The sequence below is a fragment of the Micromys minutus genome (assembly GCF_963924665.1).
Source record: "Micromys minutus genome assembly, chromosome: 19".
Classification (NCBI taxonomy): Eukaryota; Metazoa; Chordata; class Mammalia; order Rodentia; family Muridae; genus Micromys; species Micromys minutus.
The window spans coordinates 32,691,671-32,716,310 of NC_137954.1; the positions used below are offsets into that span (position 1 = coordinate 32,691,671).

The 24,640-nt window shown below is 37.4% G+C and overlaps 1 protein-coding gene across 4 annotated transcripts in view; it reads right to left on the reverse strand.

Annotated features, from left to right (window-relative positions):
• SPHKAP (SPHK1 interactor, AKAP domain containing) overlaps positions 1-24,640 on the reverse strand; it is a gene marked incomplete at both ends in the record, with an annotated part of 159,652 nt that overhangs the window by 122,218 nt on the left and 12,794 nt on the right. For 2 of the 4 annotated variants that reach the window (XM_080932939.1, XM_080932937.1), the window contains one exon: positions 13,551-13,634. The exons of the other annotated variants lie outside the window; for them this stretch is intronic. In XM_080932939.1, the coding sequence (XP_080789065.1) occupies positions 13,551-13,634 (84 nt within the window). Of the gene's footprint in view, positions 1-13,550; positions 13,635-24,640 lie in introns of those variants that run through there. 4 annotated transcript variants of the gene reach the window in all.

The window sequence follows — 24,640 nt, forward strand, 5'->3', positions numbered from 1 at the left end:
AATTCAAGTTATATTACAAGGCAATTTTGCTAAAAACTGCATGGTACTGGTACAGAGATAGGGACATGGATCAATGGAATAGAATAGAAGATCCAGAAATGAGCCTTCACATATATATATATATATATATATATATATAGTCAGTTGATTTTTGACAAAAGAGCTTTAAACATTCAATGGTAAAAGGATAGCCTCTTCACAAAATGATATTGGTCCTACTGGCACTCAGCATGCAGAAGAATGGAAATAGACACTTATCTCCCTGTACAAAACTCAAATGCAAGTGGATCAAAGATCTCCACATTAAACCAGGTACACTGAAACTATTAGAATAGAAAGTAAGGAAAACCTTAGAATATATAGGCACAGCAGAAAATTTCCTGAACAGAACACCAATGACTTGTGCTCTAAGGTCTAATATCAACAAATGGGACTTAATGAGATTACAAAGTTTCTGTAAAGCTAAGGACACTGTCAAGAAAACAAAACATCAGCCAATAGATTGGGAAAAGATCTTTACCAATCCCACATCTGATAGAGGCCTAATATAGAAGGTATACAAATAACTCAAGAAGTTAGACACCAGAGAATAAAACAACCCTATTAAAAATGGGGTACATAGCTAAAAAAAGTTCTCAATTGAGGAATATCGAATGCCTGAGAAGCACCTAAGGAAATGCTCAACATCCTTAGCCATCAGGGAAATGCAAATCAAAACAACCCTGAGATTCCACCTCACACCAGTCAGAATGGCTAAGATCAAAAATTCAGATGAAAGCAGATGCTGGTGAGGATGCAGAGAATGAGGAACACTTCTCCAATGTTGGTGAGTTTGTAAACTGGTACAACCACTGTGGAAATCAGCCTGTCAGTTCCTCAGAAAATTGGACACAGTACTACCTGAATACCCAGTTATTTCACTTCTGGGCATATATCCCAGAGATGCTCCAACATACAACAAAGAAACATGCAGTATAATGTTCATAGCAGCCGTATTTATAGTAGCCAGAAGCTGGAAAGAATCCAGATGTCCTTCAGTAAATGAATGGATACAAAAATTGTGGTATATTTACACAATGGAATACTACTCAGCTATCAGAAACAATGACTTTATGAAATTCTTAAGAAAATGGATGCATCTAGAGAATATCATCCTTAGTGAGGTAACACAGTTACAAAAGAACAGTCATAATCTGTAGTCACTGATAATTGGATACTAATCCGAGAAAGCTCTGAACACCTCAGAAACAACTTACAGGTTATCTGAAGTTCAAAAAACCAAATGTCAAAAAAAAAAAAAAAAAAAAAAAAAAAAAAAAAAAAAAAACAAGAAAAATCATTATGCTTAATCTTTATATAGTGAGAAAACTTTGACTATTTCCAGGTTACATTTTGTTTTACATGTACTTGATGCTCATTGCAACTAGTAAAATTTTAATGCTTACTCTCAAACCTTTAAAAAAAAATCAAGTACTGACAAAAATGTATTTTTATACTTTTATTCAAAAAATCCTTTTAAAATCTGTAAATTTATTTTTGTTTTTTAAAATAAAATTGTTCAATTAAAAATATTAATAATAACAACAGCAACAACAACAACAATAATAATAATAATAATAAAAAGAAAGAGTAACACCCACCCATTTGTTTTGTTTTATTTTGGTTTTTGTTTGTTTTGTTTTGTTTTCTTAAGGAAGATAAAGTAAAAAGATAAAAGGAAAGGAAATAGTCATGGAGGAAACAGAGGGTTGAAGTAAGAAGACAAGGGCAAAGAAGGAATAGGAGGCTAATATAGGCTAGAAATTGTTAATATGCGATAGACAAGAGCATAGCCAAGCTAATCTTGGCCTACTACTACGGGTCTGTAAACAAAAAAATTAATGCATTTTTTCCTCTTAGGAGTCACTCAAGCCCTATGGGCAGGAATTTAGGAAGAGACCTCTGTGTTCTGTTTCTATCATATGCCCTATTTGCTTTGGTGAACTAGTGGATCATTTGTGCCATTCATTCCAGGACTTGGGTGCAGAGTTGGGGCATAATCTGCATCTATTTTTATAGGGCTAGGGATCATAGAGGGGCTGAAAAGTAAACTGAGATAGGTCCTAGGCTACTCATTGCTGATAAGAAACAGTAGAAACAGCAAGTCAGCAGGCTGCAATTGCTCTAGAAGGAAATTCATCTGGTTGAATGAGTCAGTTAGACCCCAAACTAGTAAGCAGGTGATCTGAAGACAGGGAGTGCAATAGAAGCCTTGAAATGTACGCAGCTGCCTACCAGGCATACACGGCCAGGCTTTAGGAAGCCTGGTGTAGTGCCCAAAGGCTTTGGAAATGTTCATTCATCTATTCAAAGGAAGAACAGAAACTCTGCCCATTGATTTTTTAGTGAAGATCTCTCTCCTTTTTGATACACTTGCTGGAGGTAAAGATACACAAAGGGATATGTGTTGCTACTTGTCTACAATACTCACTCCATTTGCTTATTTAAGACTATAGAAGCATATATATATATATATATATATATATATATATATGTATATATATGTATGTATGTATATTTAATTACTATCCTGAGAGTTAAATAAGGAAATAGAGTGACATCATAGGTTTTAAGTAAGATCGGTGAGTGAATTACTTCATGTCAAGCACTCTTCAACCTCAGCACACCAATATTGGACGTAGGTATACCTCCTCATCTCCCAAACCACCAAATGCAGGGCTCCGAGGACATGGAAAATCGACAACAAAATGCAGGAAGGTCTGCCTTTAAAATCGTGTTATATGGATGCAGATTCCCCATCTGTGATTTTATCAGTGGCTCCATTGCTTCCACGGCCTTTGGGTTAGAGATGGGATATTTAAGTTTGTATAAAGATTTTCTCCTCAGTCTCCAGGGAGGTAAAATTTGGGCTGCTGCAGAATGAGGGAAGATGCTGGTAACATGAAACTCGTACATTTACTACTTCGAGCTTAACTTGACACAAAAAGAATCACTGTCCCGGCATAAGTTTCTCTAATGGACGAGCTGTGCATCTTCCTTAGGAGGTTTTCCTTTGAGTTTTGACAAGGGTTGGCAATATTTATTGAGGCCATCCTTTCAGGCTGATTTTTATGTGGAAGCTGCAAAATCACTTTCAACAAGAAGGAAGATAAAGTGAGAAAGAAGATATAAAATCAAAACATGATGGAAAGTAATGATGTAATGCTGTCCCACTATCAAGCAGCTTGCACTACAGAAAACGAAAATGCATTAGGAACAAAAGAGGTGTTCAGAGGTGTTCAGAGGTCACTGCCTTGCTTCCATCACTGACGCATGCGCAGTATAAGAGCAGGTCAACATCGAGGGCCCCACAATTTCCCCAGAGACAAATATTTTATATGTAGAGTTTTTAATATATTCCTACTTAGAACTTAGTCCAGGGACCAGCACCAACTTTATGGATCCTGGGCTTGTTAGAAACCTGGGAATTCAGGTTCTTCATTATAACTATGGGATTAGACTATAAAATTTACATTAAAGTGACTTCCATGCACTCTAAGTCTGACGAGTTCTTGTCTGTCACACTGAGTGATGTACATTCTGATTTGCCATGATTTTTTTTTTTTTTTTGAACATGATATTTTCACCCAGGAGATTCTTTCAAATTCTCCTCCTCTTTTCTCAACAACCCCTCCTCCCAGTTGTATCTCGACTTGTTACTCAGCTTCCTCCTTTCTTCTTTCTCCCCCACTGTGGAGACCACAATCCTCTTCACCACCCTTCCAGAGCCCAAGAATACCCAGACACATTTACTCTCCTTACTGTTCTCACCTCTACCTAAGTGAAGTGCGACACTCACTGTCCTCTGTGTCCCCGGAGCATCCCGGGCGACATCTTCTCCAGCACTTGTCAAGAAGGCCAATTTATGGATAGTATTTCTCTGTCTCTCTCTTTACAATGTGAGCTTTAGACGTGCAGCAACCAGAGAGGCCCCAAGACAATGCTAGGCAGCAAGCAATTGCTGAGGTTCTTTGTTCCCATCTTTCTGGGAAATCGGTAAACCTCAAAAGATTAGACACAAAATGTGTTTGCATTCACTGTTTAATTTTCGGCAACAGTGACAGATGGTGGGATAAGCTGTATCTGAGAAGATAATTTAAAGTAGTTCTCAGGATAGTTCTAATTGAAAAGAAAAAGAAAAAAAGACCCCGCTGTTAATGTTGTGAAACACAGTGTAAAGTCAAATGCTTTTTGGTAGATTGTGAGAAAATAAGATTTGCTCTTGATTTCTCACCACTTCAAGGACACTCTTTGTAAAATGTAGTGAGTCTCATTTGCTGTTTGGTTGTCTCAGACTTGTCGAGGATGTAAGCTCTTGAGCTCTACACTAAATCCTCTCATCTCAGTGCTAGAAAAAAAAATAATTCAGACCCATCTGAAGAGGTCTTGTGTGAGCAACTGAGATACTCTCATTGGTATCAATTTAAGGAAGTGCTATGCTCCGGAATTATTTAAAGAAATTTAAAATATATGTTTGCACACCTCAAAATGAAAGATTGCTCTACCAAGTGTCCTTATTTTATTCCTATTCAAAAGGATTTATGTGCTTAGTGTGTGAGATCAGATGTTTAGATAAATCTTTCAAAGACTAATCGGCACTACAAGTCACATGATGTGCTGGTGTCCCTTGTTTTTATTTCCCTAGTCATCTCTTAACTGGGTCTTGTTTCTGGTTTTGTTTACTTTTTAGTCTGACTTCTGTGAGCACCTTTTTCAGATATGCCTGGACTTTGGTATACTGAATCATACATTAATACTAAACTTCCCTACCACAGTTAAGCAAGAAGCCTCCTATACTGGGTTTCTGATCAGCTTTCAAATCCCTTCATCCTTGAAGCTGTCCTTGGCCTGTTTTAAGAAGTACACTCAATTCAGTTTCACAGACTCCCCATCCTTGATATTTCTTCCTAATATTTCCACTTTCAGTGACTCTTTTTTCAGCTTCCTGTCTATAAATTTCCCCTTAGTATATTTAGAGCTAAGTCCACATCTGTACTGATGTCACTTGTACCTATTATAATGGCTTTCATAAAATCTTCCTTGCCTATTACAGATATCTGGTGCAGAAATAAATCTATCCACATGGTATTTTCTAGTTTTATTAACTAGACAAGGCTTTGTGTTCTTTTTATTTTAATTTTGTGCCCATGTGTATCTCCCTTCCCTCCACTACTCCAGTTTAGAGGTATTCAGGCAAATTGAGTTCTTCACCAATTCAGCTGTGGTTAAAAGGCCTATTGAATCCTCATGAGCTGTCAGGGTTTAATAAATGTATCAGAGGAGTCAATTAGTCAACCTTGAACATATGTGGAGATCATCTTAAAGTATCCTGTTTCAATAGTTAAAGGTTTTCAAATAACTGAAGAATGACATATAGACCTCCTTTGATATCATACAGCAGTACAATAATAATGATAAAAATTCTAATAGTTGTAAGTAAACCTCAACACTTTGCTATCTTTTGTCACTAGAACATTCAAACCACATTGTAACATTGTGATGCATTATTAAAGGATGAAAGGCATTCCCTTGTCCAAAAAATATTGATGCTGTTTTTTAACATTTTTGTCCTCGGATCACATAGGATGTGGTTGCAGGACCAAGCTTGGGTGCTTGGGTGCCAATCTTTGTGCAGCGCTTGGCGATGACAATAGGAAATGACAACAGGTGGCTCATTATTAATCATAAAACAAGTGGGCTCTTCTTGAAAGAGATAATGGCCACTAATTAGCTATGCTCTGACTCAATCTGAGCAACTAAGTAGCAGATAAAGAACAAAGGCATGATTATAGTCTTGTTACTTCCTTTGAGATATAATTTGTGCAGCCAACAGCTAGTAATTTCTCTGTTTTTAGTACTACTTGTGCTTAAGTCTTTCCCACAAAGAATTGTGTTGAATATTGTATAATTAAAGCTTTTTATTTAGAGATCTCAAAATCTATCAGCCATGTCTGTCCATAATTTGGAAATATGTTTTAATTAGATACTAGGCAAAAGTGACTGTATTACAACAGGAAATACAACCAACAATGACTGTTCAGATATAAAGATGGTTGTGCTCTCTCATGCTGTTATGGCTAATGCATGGTGACAAAGAGCTTCAGCGCAGGTTTTGTGTGTCAGACCCTGGGCTTTGCAGACTCATTTTTTACCAACCAGGCGATGACAGACAATATACACACAGCGTTAATGGCTACTGTGCAGATTTATGGGTTTTATTGTTTTTAACGTTGCTTCAAAATTTCTGGCTTCGACCAAGACCATAGAATGGAATTTGGAAACTGTATCACTTTGCTCAGAAAAAAAGTCCAGCCAAATAACCTAAAGACTTTTTTTGGCTCTTTTTGTGTTAACTAGGGCTATGGGGAAATTCTTTCATTGTGGGGTCTGCTTAAAACCTACATAACTCAAGTATCAGGTCAATCCAGATGACAAACCTCTACTGTAATCAAACCATTACTGATCAATCAGGACCACAGAACAGACTTGGGAGCTGAACTGTGACCCTAAAGTGGCACAGAACAGCATATTTAAAGGATAAGGCCATAAAGTGAAAGGACCATGGTAGGCTATAGCATTGTCTAATAATATTTTTTTATAAGCAGAAGAGCAACGAGTTTCTATCAATCCACATAAGAGTGGGTTCCTGGACCTGGAAACATGAACTTAGTTTGACACTGACAGCAAGATGGAGAAGTTGTTCTTGAGATGTCTGGACTCAGACAACTCTTTCTTTATAATAGAAGCTATTCAGTTATTAGGAAGTCCTAAGGCCTGGGATGTTAAATTTAGTTTCTCCCTATGATTAAGTGAAGTCTGAAAATGAAGTTGTAGTACATAAAATAAGTCTTTTGTTTGTTCCCAACACTTTTACAATATGTGCTACCAATGATATGTTTAGAAACATGAACTAGTAACATTGAGACAGCAAATTCACATTACTGTAGTTAAGTAAATTTTTCATAATAGGTATTTATACCGAGATGGCACTTGATGCTAACTATAGGAACACTATAGGAACGATTAAACTACTAAATGCTCATCTTTGATAGATTATCCCCCAAACCCCGCTCCTAGCAGCTGCATATTTCCATTCATTCTTCTTGCCCTCCGGACCTCTCTTCTGTCTCTCCCCATACCTGATCCTGCCTCCTCCCACGATTCAGGTATTAAACAAGAGCACCATGAATTTTGCAAGCAAATAGATGAAACTAGAAAATATCATCCTGAGTGAGGTAACCCTACCCAAAGGACATGCATGGTATACACTGAGAAGTCGATGTTAGCCATAAAGTACAGAACACCCAGGAGAAACCCACAGAACCAAAGAAGTTAAACAAGAAAGAAGGCCCAAGTGAGGATGCTCGAACCTTTAAAATATTTACTCTTTTTCTTTTCATCTGAAGAATGTAGATGTCATGGACTACTATGGTAGTTAGATAATATTATTTCCTGTAAATCTGCAATGTAATACCTGGCACAGAGCACTCAGCCTGGACTGACAAATGATGCTGCTATAATCCCTGAAGATTTGTTAACCTTTCATTCAGTTGGAAAATATAATATCTGCAGACCTTTATTATGTACACATATTAGTTTTGTCTTCAGACCTGAGCATTCTAAATATTCAGCATAGGCATTTCTGTATTTAGGGAGATGGGTGAAAATTATCAGGATGCAATAAAATGAAGACTCCCAAAGGTCTTTGAAAGTGCAAAGAACACAAGAGAATTTAATTAGTCTAAGACTATAAAAATGTGGCCTGTGTTAGGCACATACCATTTTTGTCCAATATGAAAAAAATAATTATAATAAACAGAACATTATAGATTTCAAGAAAATTCATTAGAAGGTGAAAACCCAAATTAATAAAAAAGAAAGATAATTTGAGAGAACAGAAGTTGTTTTTACAAGAAAAACATGTTACTTCAACTGGCAAAACAAATCAATAAGATTACTTCAATGAATATGTAACAATTATTTTTCTAAGGTAGCTTGTGCCTTTTATTTTGTGTTCCTGTTTGCCCTGTAAATTAATATATTTCTTGGCAGAATCTTTCTCCCAGAGATCCTGGAAGACAGGCTTCTGAATTTCTGCTTTATTTAGCATAATCATAAACAACTGAAAGGGAGTGGTGTAACTAGAGAGAAGACAGGGGAGGAATGAGACAGTGGAGGAGAAGTGGTAAGTGTGTTGGGGGAGAAGACAAATGTGGATCATTCCAACGTGTCTAGTGATTTTAAATCTGGCATTTTGATTTTAAGAAATAACTGTTAGTAATTAAGAATATATGTACCTTTTTGATAATTCAAAATAGGAAAACTATTACACTATGTCATTGATAAAAATAATATGTATTTATATTGCTTACATTCATGGTTTTTCTGGAAAACCATTTGTATCAGCTATTCCCCAATTTAACATATTCTTGCCTCTTAGGTAAGAGGTTTGATTAAGATGATCCTCATAATTCTTGAACATTTGAATACTTGGTCTCCAGTTAGTGATTGTTTGGGTTGGTTGGAGGCTTAGCCTAGCTGGAAGAGGTGTGTCACTGGGGTTCACCTTGATAGTTTTAAAGGACATTTGTAGTTACCTCGTTTTCTCTCTTTCCTGCTTATGGATTGAGATGTGAGCCTTCAGCTGTTTGCTTCAGAAACATGTCTGTCTGATAACAAACTCCCTAATGAAATAGTCAAGGTCTCTAACCCTTTAGAATTAATTATAAGCCCCAAATAAAAATTTTCTCCATAAATTGTCCTGGTCATAGTTTTTAATCACAGCAAAGGAAAGATAGTGAATGAGCTATGCATGCCAGTTTTAAGCCAGTCATGATGGCACATGCCTTTGATACTAACACTCAGTTGACAGAAACAAGTAGATCTTTATGTATTCTACTCCAAAAAGATGAATTTCAGGCCCTCCAAGGCTACATAGCTTGACCTTGACTCAAAAACAAACAAACAAACAAAAATTTTAAAAACCTCCTAAAAACTATATATATATGTTAGAAGACTGACAAAATTTTATGCCAGGAGATATTTAGCTGATTATTTTTTGTTGAAGAACTTGAAATTAGCACTAAGATTATAAATAGATAAATTAATGATGTTTACATGCACACATTAAGATAATTCTCTGTTTCTTACACAATGCCATGAGGAATGTGCTTCATGTTAAAGAAGCAAAGCTGAAGAGAAAGTACAACTCAAGAACTATTACCACAAGAACATTATTTTTTAAATACAAGAATGGTCAGGCCATTTCTGTGCTTCGAAACTCATTGTAGCTGTACATTTCACTTTTAGAAGAATTTTATGTCCTTGTCATAGACCAGAAAGTTCTATCCATTTGGACTGCATGCCATTTCTTTGACTTTGTCTCCTTCAGAGTCTGCTCCTCTGGCACTTTGACTACACTGAGGTTCTTGCTCTTTCTAGAATTGTTTACACATCACTGCTGTGGTAGAGCTTTCCTTAGGCTTTACCACAGGGGATATGCTTTGCATACAGAGTTGCAATACTCCAGGTTACTGCCTACTTCCGGTCCTTTCCATATTCTCATGGAGGTTTCTCTGACCACTGTGGCTACTGTACTTGCTCCTAGTGTCCCTGTCTCTGCCCCAACTTTTTCCTACAATGTTCTAGATGCAAAAACCCGTTATACAATGTATTTATTTCCCATGCCATTATTAATTATATACCCCTCTTGCATGGCAAATTATAAAGTGTATAAATATAGTTATTTTTGTTGGATTCTTGTGATGTGTGATTCTCTGTAAAAGACTGATATCTGAGGATTAGCAGGTCTCAGTAACCATGCATCAAATCAAACAGTTAGTCAAATAATAAGTAGATTTGCAGTTTTATACAGAAGCATGGTAAAGTTAATAGTAGTTGCATAGGGAAATGTTCCTGTGTGCTCGCTTTTTTATTCCTGGCTGCATTTTATGGGTATCTGTCATCTATTCTTTTTTATGCTCAAAGAAGGCTCTGTTTGAAATAGGTAATAAGAGGATATTTAGAAATAGGTAACCTAAAGTCAAAAGAATGAGCAAGGCACAGTTGATGTTCACAATTCTCATGAATCATCTGATTAGTAAATAACTTTTGCCTTTCAAATGTAATGAGATTTCTGACATACACATATGCATTATTATTGTCTTATTGGTCTCATGTATTTGACCACATTCAATGTGTTTACCCCAGTAAAAATAGGCCTGAGTGGTGTGGCTGAAAGAAACAGGAAAGCCAACAAAGCCAGGAAACTTTCTTGCTTAGACCAGAAACTACTTCCCACAGCAAAAACATCAGCATTGCCGGAGAGCAACTCATCATCCCAGGTAAATGCCTTTTAATCTGCATCTTGTTCTTCTTTAATCTCCCTCCTGAGACTTTTATATTATATCACAGTTGTCTATGTCTGTGAGTAATGGCATGAAGTTAAACTCAGAGTCACCTGGACAGACTGACTGTGAACAATGAGACAGAAGGAACTGTAACTCCCAGAGAGTGCTTGGTGGCACTGCTGGTACTGTGTAAAATAACACCGTGTCACAAATAGAATTTTTTAAAACAGCGAATCTTAATATGTAAGACTACCAGTCCTAATGGCTTCATTTTTCTTTGTTATCCTAATGAGCTCGGGACTTTAGCTGAATTCTTTGTTGGGTACATGAGAATGTTTTATAAAAAGGCCAAAGCTGATAGGAAGGTTATTACAAAGCCTTACAATGGCACTTTGGCATGACTTATAACAGAACTTAGGAAAAGACTGGGGAATAATCTTGGGTGGGTGGTTCTGGACTTTGACATACATATCCGTGTTCAATGATTTTCTTTATAAAATACACATCTTATTAAAGTTACCGGTTCTTTCCTCAAGGCTCAAGAAACTCTGCTCTCTCTTTACAAATGCACTTTGGTTTAATGACTTTAAACACCTTGTTAAGTGTAAAAATGGGTACTGATAGGAAAATAAACTGAAAATAGAGGAGGGATATAGCAAAAGCAGAACTAAGAGTATAAGAAGCCATATTGCCCTTCAGAGTTGAGTTAGCTGCCAATAGTTGGCAACAGGAAGACTATACATATAACAATACTAGAGGGGGAAAGAAGTTAAATCAGTATATACCTGACAGTTATTGGTAGAATGAGACCCTGCTAAAGCAATGAGCCCACTGTATACAATTGTAAGGATTGGTGTGAAGTGTTTAATAATTTGACTCCTGATAACAAGGATCTCTAATATGTTTTTCATCTTATATTTTATTCCCTCATATCTTCTTTTTTAAAATTTTTTGTTTGTTTATACTCTTTGAACTGAAAAAAGTTTTATTTTACCTTTCTCCCCCAAATTTTATTTGTTTAGAATGCTTCAAGTTCCAGCATATTTGAGAGTAAGGTACAAAGAGTCTCCCACTGCCCCCAGTCACCCACATGCTTACCCAGGCTTCTTTGTTATAACTGGCAAATCTACCGACAAAGGCATATCATTACCACACCAAGCCACAGTCTACATTAAGGTCCACATTTTATGTAAATTCTATAGATTTGGAAGAATGGCTTACATACACTATTGCAGTGTTGTATGGGGACACTTTCAAAGCCCTAAAATTCCCCCGTGTTAATTCTATTCAACCCTATACTACCTGCCCACATATTTTTGTTTTTAAAGCTATGTGTTTTCATATTGCTTCTTGATTTGCACTACATTTTAGCATTAAGAATTTTGAAACACTGTTTAAATGTAGATGGTATTTTTTGTTTTTTGTTTTAATCATAACAGAGGGCTTTGTAACTTATCGGAATAACTGCTCATATAGCTAGAAAACAATTGATCATTAGTTAGTTTTTCCTTTCTCTGTGGCAAAACTATCTGTAATGTAATCATGAGTCAGTAAATTTATCTTTACCTATCAACATCAACACATGTCAACCGCCATGTAAGATATTGCATTTGTACTTAAGACAGTCTTACAATTAAAATGGGAGTAAACTAGGATTTATCTTTAAATGCAGGATAGTTCTGCATATGGAAAAAGTACTTGATTTACCATAATATCCCATGAAAGACAACAGTGCCTCTAACAAGTCATCCTTCCATAAATGTGATCGGTTCAATTATGACATCATATTAAGTTTTCTTTTAATATTCAAGTAAGTTGAATATTAACAACAAAGTCTTAATTTTAGCTTTGTTTCGTTGGGTGAGGGGGTTGTGAAAAGCAATATTCCTAAGATTCATGTGCCAATGGCAGTATCAGGTACATAGGAACAATCTGCATGGACTACAAACTAACACATTGTAAATTTCTATTTATTTATTTTAGAGCACACAAAATATCTGTACATGCAGCGTTTGATGCCTTTAGGAGTAACAGAAAAAGTGTACAAATATCCACAAATCAAAAATCTTCTAAAGGAGAAGAGTCATAGTCCATTTTAATAAGTCAGATTTCATCATTTCTTCTCTGTGGAGGGTGTAGAGCGTTATGTCATAGTATGTACTTAAAACCTTGAATTGGGTTCCCAGTTGGCTTTCATTGTACTGACCTTGAGAAGGATAATTATTCTTGTTGAGATATTTAAACTCTGCTAAATGAGACTCATCTTAATCACTTTATAATATTCATTGTTAATGCAAAAAGGCATCCTCAATAAAAAGTAAACACACCAATTGAGTACCTGTTCTATTTATTGCGACAAAACTTTTACAGTTGTCACTTCATTGTCTTGGTGTGGTGGCAATGTAGGTGCCACTGGCCTGTTATATTCATGAGGACACTGAGTGACAGAGTCTGTGTCTGTTCAGGCCATTACTCAGAAAGCTGAATGCAGAAGAGCCTGCCGCCTGAGTCTATAGTCCTTCTTAGACTCCCAGATGTTCTCGCAGGGTCTCCTACCATGGAGAATTGTTTTTGATAGCATTTTCTGATTTTATTAACCTTTTGGGTCTAGAGAAAAGCAATGCAGACTGTGAGTAAGGATAGGCATGGGAAGCTACCTTCATGGTTGTAATCAGAATGGGAAGTAGGTCATTAGTAAACACAATGAATGTGGACTTGCATGAAGATGCAGCAGAAAGCAACCCTATTTTAAGTTTTGGGACACAGAGTTCTGCACAAGTCAAGTTCTGACCACCTGTCTAATGATGATATTAAAGTGTCTCCTAACATCTTGGAGCCCTTTCAAGCTGGAAAAAGGCAGGAAGACACTGAGTTATGAAAGATAAAGATTCACAGTGCTTAAATATTTCCTAATGCCGTAGAGTCTTCTAAGCTGGAAAAGAGCAGGGCACTGAAGGGATAGAACACAGGGGTTAAATGTGACAACAAACAGGAGGCCAGGTGCATGCCAGGTTTCTGTTTCCACAACTGCCATCAATAAGTAAATCTAGAACCTCAAGGTCAAAATATTCAGCCACAGACCCCAGGGCCTCATGTAATATTGACATTAAGAAGACCCTGATCATGACTTGGCATTATAATCCCCTGGACCCCAGGCCCCACAACCAACCTGGATCCTTGGCAGTGTCTCTGGACCGGCAGGGCAGCAGAAAGGCAGGTAGCAGAGTTTGGTTCAACTACCCACATGGCTGATGGAGAGGACCACACCCACCATAAAGGGGTTAGAAACACCAGCAGATTTGGAGAGGAAGCCAGAGAAGAGAGGATGGGGGAAAAAAGAAAGAAGTTTTAGTATCATTTAAGAGGAAAGAAAGAGTCACAGCATGCCAGTTATTGCACATCAGTGGCCAAATGGGTTTGTTCTAGCAAACATTTTAAAATTCAGCGAAAGGTCTAGGGAGTCTAGTCATCTGCTTGTGTATCGTCATACTTTGATTGACTTGGGTCACAATGGCTTTGTATTTGTGGCTGTTCATCACACCTGCACTCATCAGAAATTGCAGGTAAGAGTTTCGGGCCTTTCCAGTTCATGGTATGTACTTTTTCCCCCTGACAATATCTTAAGAGAATAATAAGAGAATACATCATTTTAGATATTTATTCTTTGACAGGTTTGTAGTTTTGTGTGTAGTGAACGTGTGAAATCTCAGGTTACTTTTGGAATGCAAATTAATAGTGTAGGACTTTAAATCCCAGCACCATGACATTATAGCAACTATGAAGGGATAATAGATGTGGCTAAGGGCATCTAAGCCTAGCTGGAGGTGAAAAGAAACTGTCAGTAAAATAATATTTATCTTATTGCCTCACAGCCACTGGTAACTCACTAGAATACGATGCAATTCTATTTTGTGGGCAAAACTAGCAGAGCCATACTGGAGACCTCACAGCAGGAAACTCTGGTGTGGGACAGAGAGGCCTCACAGCAGGAAACCCTGGTATGGGACAGAGAGGCCTCACAGCAGGAAACCCTGGTGTGGGACAGAGAGGCCTCACAGCAGGACACCCTGGTGTGGGACAGAGGGACAAGTTAGGATGAGTGACCATCTTTGGTGAGATGAAAAAACCTTCATTTACTCATGTGGGCTATTTTCTTGGAGCGCAGAATTTTAAACTAGCAGTTAGTCTTTTTTTGTGACACATCCAAAATATCACCTGTTTGCTTTGAAGTCAGCCATCAATCTAACTGTTGGTTTTGAAGTTTTAAGGTCACAGATCTTTTTACTAATTTTTGCTTTAAAAGATCTATTAAATATGTTTTCAGTCTGGTGGTATTTCTTCATAGGTCCTTTTTATACTGTCTGTCATATATATGTATATATGTATATATATATATATATATATATATATATATGTATATATATATATACGCACACACATACACATATATGTATATATATTTATATATGTTTATGTATACAGGATGTATATATATATTATATATGTGTGTATATATATATATAATACTAGAGCTAAAATTCACAGGCATCTATTATTTGCCTGATCATGTCAAAATAGAAAGAACAATGGTGCCAGTGGGCTGTAAGTTTTAGAAAAGTGTAAGATAAAGGAGAGTGAGGAAAATTTGTGAGCAGAGACCAAGAAAGAAAGAGCTACTGTGTTGACTGAGAAGTTCATCAGAGACCTATAGTGGTGCAATAAAGGCAATAGTCATGATCTAGTCCAAAGATATAGTATCTTTTCACCATAGCGATAAGTTATAGCAAAAAAATAACATCAGCAGCATAGTTAGTTATTATGTAGACTAAGTAGTGATTTTATGTAGCTTAAGTATCTATTGGAATTACTTTGGATCAGAAATGTTTTGACATTTAGACATTTTGGGGAGGTTGGAATATTTGCATACACCTAATGGATTATCTTGGAGATAGAGCCCTAACCTAAATGAGGTTAGAACTAATACCCACAGCCTGAAGATAGCATTATACAATATTTTCAGTGTCCCTGATCACAACTGCAACTGCCACCTGAGGCCAAACATATCCCCTTGGGGTAGTTGTCAGTACATGAATGTTTTGGGCACTGACATCAGGGATTTGCATTTATAATCTGGGCACACTCATCTTGCATGCCAATTTTGAGAAGTCAGTTCATTTCTATTTTACATGAAGATTGTTGGCAGAGGTAGCCCCACAGTTTATATTTGTATTATTTTCTCCATTTATGTATGTATTCATTCATTCATTCATTCATTCATTCATTCACTTTATATTCTGATCACTGAGCCTATCCTACTTTAGATTTTCAAATGTGAGACTTTTCAAATAATGTTCTGCATTGTTCCTTAAAATCAAATAATTGTCAGAGTATGCATCATAGTTTTAGTTTTTAAAGTATACCTTGCATATGTACGAAGCACATAGCATATATCTTCTAAAACAAAGCAGGCAATTCCAACAGACTGGGACTCCTGGGGGCTCTCAGAGATCAGGGAGCCTGTATGGATCTGACCTAAGTCTTCTTCATATGTTATGGTTGAATAGCTAGGTGTTCTTGTTCGATTCCTCACTGTGGGAGCAGGGGCTGTCTCTGACACTCTTTCCTCTTTGTGGGACCCTTCTCTTCCTACTGGGTTGCCTTGTCCAACCTTGATGTGATGGTGTGTGCCTGGTCTTGTTGGAGTTTGTTATTCTTTGCTGGGTTGATGTCTCTGGGAGACTGCTTTGTTCTGAGGGTAGGCAAAGATGGATATATTGGAGGGAGAAGGGAGGTGGGAAGAGAGACTGAGGAGAGGTGATGGAGGATAAACTGTAGCCTAGATAGAATATGTGGCAGAAGAATAAAAAATAAAATAATACATAATTAAATATAATAAAGCAGTTTCTTAAAATACCAGGTAAAGAAATACAGGATGAGAATTCATTAGTAATGTTATTAAGTCTTAATTTGTTTGTTAAAAATTGAATATAACACTTTTCTATCATTAGCTACAGAGGTTTGATTTTACTGGAGTGTCGTTACATATATCGGACATGGAATGAAGTGGATGATACTCTATGCAGAACCTAAATAGCTTTCACCATAAGGAAGATTTATACTAATATAAATCTAATAGCACAATCCTGTGCTGGAGAAGGAAACCAACTGGTAGCTCTTTCTATAACCCTACTCTCACACTTGGTTTAAGAAGCAACTTCAGTGCTTCAAGAACAAGAACACATGCCCGACCATGTTTGTAGCAGCCTTATTTATAATAGCCAGAAGCTGGAAAGAACCCAGATGCCTTTCAGTAGATGAATGGATATGGAAATTGTGGTATATTTACACAACGGAGTACTACTGAGCTATTAGAAACAACGACTTTACGAAATTCCTAGGCAAATGGATGGATCTAGAGAATATCATCCTGAGTGAGACAACCCAATCACAAAAGAACAGACATAATATGCAGTTACTGATAATTAGATACTAGCCCCAGAAAGCTCTGAATACCCAAGAAACAACTCACAGGCCATATGAAGCTTAAAAAAAAAAAAAAAAAAAAAAAAAAAAAAAAGGCCAACAAGTGAAAGCCTCAGTCCTTCTTAGAAAAAAATAAACAATTAGTGTATAGCACCCTCTCAGAGTGTGGTACACCTAGACCTTAAGTCATTAATAATTCAAGAGCTAAGAATGTAACCTTGTGGCAATTCTTGGTATTTAAAAATCATTATGTTTAATCTTTACACACCAAGAAAACTTTGACTATTTCCATGTACCTTTTGTTTTACATGTACTTTATGCTCATCGTAACTAGTAAGATTTCAATGCATACTATCAAACCTTTAAAATAATCAAATACTGACAAAATTATATGCATATAGTTTTATGCAAAAATGCTTTTTAAAAATCTGTACATTTATCTCTTCTTTTAACAATAAAGTTGTTTAAATAAATAAAAAAGAAGCAACTTCAAACCATCACATTTTGCCATGAGGTACAAAAATGTGAGATAGAATAAAATATTCCCTTTCTTCATTCTTACATGAGTTTCAATTACCTCAAAACAAACTAATTTGTCGATCAGTGGACAAGATACAAATTCTCATTTGAATCCTAAGTTCTACTGTTTAGTGCATGGTGCTGACACAGAGAAAAATATAGCTACATTTTCACCTCACAAAAAGTGTGGGGGCAAAGTACCAGTTAAAGCATTCTCAAGTTGTAAAGAATGCTTGTATTTTAATATCTAATTAATATTCTAATTGTGTATATGAAGGATAAAAAAACTTCTTAAGTAAAACTTTTTGTTGGGTTATCACTTTGGGGAATTGAAATATTACTGACTAAATTATATCTTGACACACGTGGATAAGCCATTTTAAAGCTGTCTTGTAGGTTGAACTGTGAAAACCTTTCAAACTGTATCTAGTGTCATTCATTCTTTTTGAGGATATTTGTTCCTAGTTACAAAGCCATTCCCTGAGTACAACCGGTCATCACAGTATTCAGTTGCAGTTCTTCATTTCTGTCAATGATTGTAGCATGGTTTTCTTCTTGTGTCTAACAGTTCCATGCTCTCTTACAGAAGATGAAATCCTGCCAATCACCTCCATTGGAGGTTAACTGAATATCTTTTCCATTCATTCAGCTGTCTTGTTTCTAAGATATGATAAGACTGGATAGAATTAGTCTTCTTTACTTTCTAAATGTAAATAATGAGAAAAAAACAGTATCTGATATGCAAACTCTTATACATCTATAACTTCATATAGCTCCTATTAATAGAAGACTGGTATTATGGCCTGCATGAATCATATCAACAGAAAAAAAGTGCTCTCTAAAGAGACCTCAAAATGAGCAGGATATAAATGCCCATGTTAGATTTTTATAACTTTAAAAACTCCCAAAATAACCAAGGTTTGGGAAACCTTGAACTTTTCTTGGAGACTGCATTTCATCTTCTCCAGAGAAAGCAGAGCATGGAATTTTACTGAGGCCAAGAGATGAGCATGTTTCTTAATTATTAGGACAATGGAGCCATTGGCACAGCAGGTCTATGTTGCTGCCTCATTAAATGCTGCTGGGAAGAGTGAGCTGAGAGCAGAGGGAGAGCCAACCCAGCCACAGTAGTTACGTAAAGACCGTCTTGCTGCTAAGTAACTTCAGGCACACTTGTCTTCTTGCACAAAATATGATAAGAGAGCCATCAAGGATTTCCAAGAGAAACCCTGCAAAGTTAATATTTTCTGCAAATTATATTTGTAAACAAATGCAGCTTCCATGGGGATTATGTAGGAGCAAAGTCTCAGAGTGTAGAAGTCTGCCTTTATTGTGGTTCAGGGAGGAAACAGCAGGTTTATTAGCTGTTTCTAGGCAGAGTGAAATAGATTGTGTCCTATATAAAAGAGTATCATGGTGAGAAATGTCTTCCCTTGGGAAGGATTATTTAAGCTAAGATGTATCACCTAAGAGAACAGGATGCTTTCTTTTTCACCTACTTTGAGATGTGAGTAGTACTTGACATATTGTAATCTAATCCGCCTGCACTGGTTTCCCCAATGCCTGATGTGTCTGTCCCAACTGTAGCTATGATCCAATTACAAGACCTAGGCACAATGCTGCTCTAGTCTGGATCTTTAGCCTTTAAAGGTGGTATCCCCTGAGAGATACTCTGGAAGAGGCCATGTACATTTTAGCAGTTGGTATAGTGGGGATCGTTAAATCATGAAGGAGTTTTCTTGAAGTAGAATGTAATGTCTTTTTTCACTTTTTTTCCCTGGCTGTGAGGAACATGTGTTTTTCTGCTGTGATATAGGGAAAATTTTCAACAGAGGATGGTTCAACCAATCATGAAAAGGTAATCTAAAAGTCTGGTCATAGCAAGCATTTCCTTTCTTTCTTTCTTTCTTTCTTTCTTTCTTTCTTTCTTTCTTTCTTTCTTTCTTTCTTTCTTTCTTACTTTCTTTGTTCCTCCCTTCCTTCCTTTCTTCCTTCCTTTTCTCTCTCTCTTTCTTTTTTCTTTTCTTATCTTTTCTTTTCTTTCTTCCTTCCTTCCTTCCTTCCTTCCTTCCTTTCTTTCTTTCTTTCTTTCTTTCTTTCTTTCTTTCTTTCTTTCTTTCTTTCTTTCTTTCATCTCAGCCATTTGTCATAGCACCAGAAAGCTGACTGACACAACACCAAGAGGTGCTTTATTAATATCATAGTTTCTGCTGCTTCTTGTGTGTTTGGTTGAATGGCTCCTTTATTTTATTAGGTTTTTATTTATTTACATTTCAAATATTATTTATCCCATTTTCAGGGTTTCCCCCCAGGAACTCTCTATCCTATTTCCCCCTCCACCTGCCTCCACCCTGGCACTCTCCTACACTGGGGCATTGAACCCTCATAGGCTTCATGGAGCTTCTCCTTCCATTGCTGTCTCACAAGGCCATCCTCTGCTACCTATGTGCCTGGAGCCATGGGTCTCTCCATGTGTACTCTTTGGTTGGTGGTTTAGAGCTCTGTGGGGGGCTGGTTGGTTGATATTGTTTTTCTTCCTATAGGTTTGCAAACTTTTTCTTCTCCTTCAGTCCTTTCTCTAATTCCTCCACTGGGGACCCTGTGCTCAGTCTAATAGTTGGCTGCATGCATCTATCTGCCTCTGTATTTGTCAGGCTCTGTCAGAGCCTCTCAGGAGACAGCTAGATCAGGCTCCTCTCAGCAAGCATTTCTTGGCATCCACAAAAATGTCTGGGTTTGGTACCTGTTTATGAGATAGATCCCCAGGTGGGGCAGTCTTCGTATTGCATTTCCTTCAGTCTCTGATTCACACTTTGTCTCTGTATTTCCTCCCGTAAGTATTTTATTCCCCCTTCTAAACAGGACTGAAGCATCCACACTTTGGTCTTTGTTCTTCTTAAGCTTCATGTGGTCTGTGAATTGTATGTTGGGTATTCCAAGCTTTTGGGCTGATATCCACTTATCAGTGAGTGCATACTATGTATGTTCTTTCGTGACTGGGTTACCTCACTCAGGATGATATTTTCTAGTTCCATCCATTTGCCTATGGATTTCATGAAGTCATTGTTTTTAATAGCTGAGTCGTACTCCATTGTGTAAAGGTAACATATTTTCTGTATATATTCCTATGTTGAAGAACATCTGGGTTCTTTCTAGTTTCTGGCTATTATAAATAAGGATACATGGTGGAGCATGTATCCTTGTTGCTTTATTGCTTTATTGCTACAAGCCCAAATGGAAAGTGGGCAATGACAGTAATCTAATAATCTGCCATGGCTTCATATTTAAGACTGTCATGTCACTGGTTCAGGGTTATTCATTTTCATGGTAGACTCTTTCAGGAATTTTAGGCTTCTTGCTTTTTTTTTTCTTTTTTGTGAATCCACCAACCAAAGTGAAACTTCTATCTAACAATTTGTTAACAGGTCCACTGGCCAAATCTCCAGCAAAATAAGCAGACAAATGTAATCCTCCTGAGCAACTAAAAAATCGTGTACAGATCTTCTTAGTCATTTTTTATCCTTCATGTAACAGCTACTAACAGTCAAATATTGGACAGAGTGCTCCTGATGTGCCAGCAAACAAAGGAAAACCAAATCTGGCCTCACAAATTGATAAGATATTGGATTAGACAGGCCTACAAGCTACCCACAAAGTGAAATGGATTAAATATAAGAAATGTGGCGTTCTATGCCATTATAATAGAGTATTAACTTGTTTTGCATACAGACAGTGAGAATCAGGTCAGGACACACAGAGAGTATTCAATTTACTTGATCAGTCACAAAATACCTGCCTTCCTTCCTCCCTCCCTTCCTTCCTTCCTTCCTTCCTTCCTTCTTTCCTTCTTTCCTTTTTCTTTCTTCCTTCCTTCCTTCCTCCCTCCCTCCCTTCCTTCCTTCCTTCTTTTCTTCTTTCCTTTTTCTTTCTTTCTTTCTTCCTTCCTTCCTTCCTTCCTTTCTTTCTTTCTTTCTTTCTTTCTTTCTTTCTTTCTTCTGAGTGCTCTGTCTACATGTACAGCTGCATGCCAGAAGAGGGTATTAGATTCCTTTACAGATAGTTATGAGCCACCATCTGGTTTCTGGAAATTGAATTCAGAAATTCTAGAAGAGCAACCAGTGTTCTTAACCACTGAACCATCTCACAGGACCCCAAAGAATACCGTCTTAGACTCAGGAACCCAGTCCTGTATCCTTTCTCCATTCCTCCTCCCCCAAATCCTGGTCCATTATACAGCACTGTCCATCCATCTCTATAGGCACAAACTGGTGTGTATTGAATATCACGGAAACACAAGTCATGTATATTTGAATATGTAAGCTTTTCACCCACAGCTTCAAACAGTACAAGATAAAACTAGTAAAACAGAAATGAACAAGACAGGGTCTACATGATGAGAGCTGAGTGAAGGTTGTGGATAATTAAACAGAAATTGCTTTGGAAGAAATTATGAGTTCATTTGGCCCAATGCAGGGATTGGGATTAGAGGTGATATTTCAGACTGTAAGCACTGAAGCCTAGAGGGTACTACTGTAGTTTGACTGTTTAACAGTTGCTATGGAAACCATTCCAGCAGAGCATTGGGGGAAAACATCAACAAAAGTGGCACTGTATATTTTCACACATAATTTAGATGACCACAGAAGGACAATGGCTATCTCGTCTAAGTTGAATAATTGTTAAATTTAAAAGGAAAAGAGCACCAGCAATGAAACTGGGCATCAAATTTTAATTAGAGTTGGGTTTTGCTTTAAGCCTAGTTGTGTAGCCTGCTGCACTGTGCTTAAGACCAATGTGCAAATGCCAGGGGACAGCAGCATGTCAGATATGGTGTAGCTAATTATGATGGATAAGCTTGCAAAGGCCAGGAAGTCTGCAGCAGGGTGAACAGCACGCAGAGACTTGTTTATTATGGGGCAATTATCTAGAGAATTTAATCAGCATTGCTGAGCAGTACTGACCGTAAATCCAAACAACTTCTACCACTGTTCAAGCTGTCTACTGATAGTTTTCATCTGCTTTTCTCTTTCTCAGACCTGGGTGGGAAATGTGAAAGCATACACACTCAGACACAAACAGACACAGACACACAGAGACACTCATATATCACACTATACATCAAACACACACCACATACATACACTACACACACATGCACACACGTATCACACTACACACATCAAACACACACAACACACAAACACACAGACACATAACACACACACACCATACCACACACACAGACATAGCACACACACACACACACACACACACACACACACATACACACAGAGACACAAAGACATGTAACACACATACCGCCACATACACCACACATACACACACGTAGCCCCATACAGAACACACATAAAACATTATATACACCAAACACACAGACACCATACAAATACACAGACACACCACACAAACACAGACATACACATACACACCATACTATCACACACACCACACATACACATACATACACTTACATACCCCACAGAAACATACAAATACACTCACACACATACACACACACACACACACACACACACACACACACACACACACACACTTGCAATTGGAATTTACCTTTTTCAGCACTGTCTCTGTAACTTTATTCTATATAAAAAGCCAAGAGACCAATGACAACCAGATATTGTACAAATGATTAGTGTGGCCAAGTGCTGGCACAGTTCTAGTGTCATCAGTTCATCCCAAAGGATCTTATCTCTCTGATACTTTCAATCTAGAATCATTTCTCCACTCTCGTCACCCGACTTCTACATGAGCCTTAGAACCATCTACAGCTGCTGCTCAACCATATGCACTGTTTTCTTTACTTACATTTCAAATGTTAACTCCTTTCCTGGTTTCCCCTCGGGAATCCTCCAATCCCATCCTCCTGCTTCTATGAGGGTTCTCCCCCACCCACCCACCCACCCACTCCATCCTGCCACCCTGCTCCTATACTGAGCCTTCACAGGACCAAGTGTCTCTTTTCCCATTGAAGCCCAGTAAGGTCCACCTATGCCTGACAAGTCCATCTTCTTATGCACCTTTTTGTATTTATTGAAATCAACTTATTTTCATCTGATCTGCTCTCTCCCTGTCTCCGGCATAGAAATTTAGTTTAATATTTTTTGTCATTAAAAGCAAGCCCAGATGTTCCAAACCAAAGACAGTTGGATTGATTTTCCAACCCTTTTCTTTATCTTGAATATTTACTCCGTTATGAAAATCTTCCAGTTCTGCCAAGTATGATTTGCTTTCCATCCCCTTCTTTGCATTCTTATCATTCCTGCAAACATTCAACCCATCCTCCTATATTCTAGATGACTAAAACAAGACTGAAGCATGGAATAAAGTCTGAGGAGCAGGGTGAAATGAAAGGCACTCATAATTTATGGCCATTGAAATGGGGAGGGAGACCAGAATGAAGTCGAAACTCAGTTTTGCACAGGCCAGGAGAACTTTTTAATAGCAGGAACACTGAGTAGAGGACTTGCTCATGAGCCATATAAAAAGGGAAATCACATTTTCCTACACTTCCATGAGCTGATATAGTTTTACACTTTGGTATGAGGCACCCCCATATATCAGCTTCCTGCTTTCTCACATATACTCAGATGTGCAGGCTAGCATCTCTATTCTTCTCTCCTCTCACTTTCTCTCTCTCTGTCTCCCGCTCTCTCTTCATTGCCCTCTTTATCTTCCTCCTACCCTCTCCCTCGATCTTTCATTCACATTTCAGAGAGAGAGCTTCTTGGTCCTTCAGGATGACAGTTCAGTTTTGTACACTGCCAAGAGACTTTGAAAATAATTCTTTGCTCAGAAGATCAGAAATGGAATCACAAATTTTAAAAAATTGTTTTTCTAAAGATATTACACTAGGAAATTAGAGTTCTTGGACTATGTAACATCACCAAAAATCTATGTTAAAGTCATTTGCTTTGATAGGTAAACTAAGATTTTTCTTAGTCAATAGCTTATAGGGGCTGCCTCCCTTCTTCTCCCTTCTTATTTCAGATCATGGGGAACTAAAGACTCTTGTGCTATATTTGCTGCATTATTATTAATAAATACCTTTATTTCCTCATATGATAAACGTTAAATCAGCAGTTCTCAACCTGTGGGTCATGACCCTTTTGAGCATCGAATGACTGTTTCACAGGAGTTGCCTAAGACCATCAGAAAACACAGATATTACATTACAATTAAAAACAATAGTGAAATTACAGTTTTGAAGC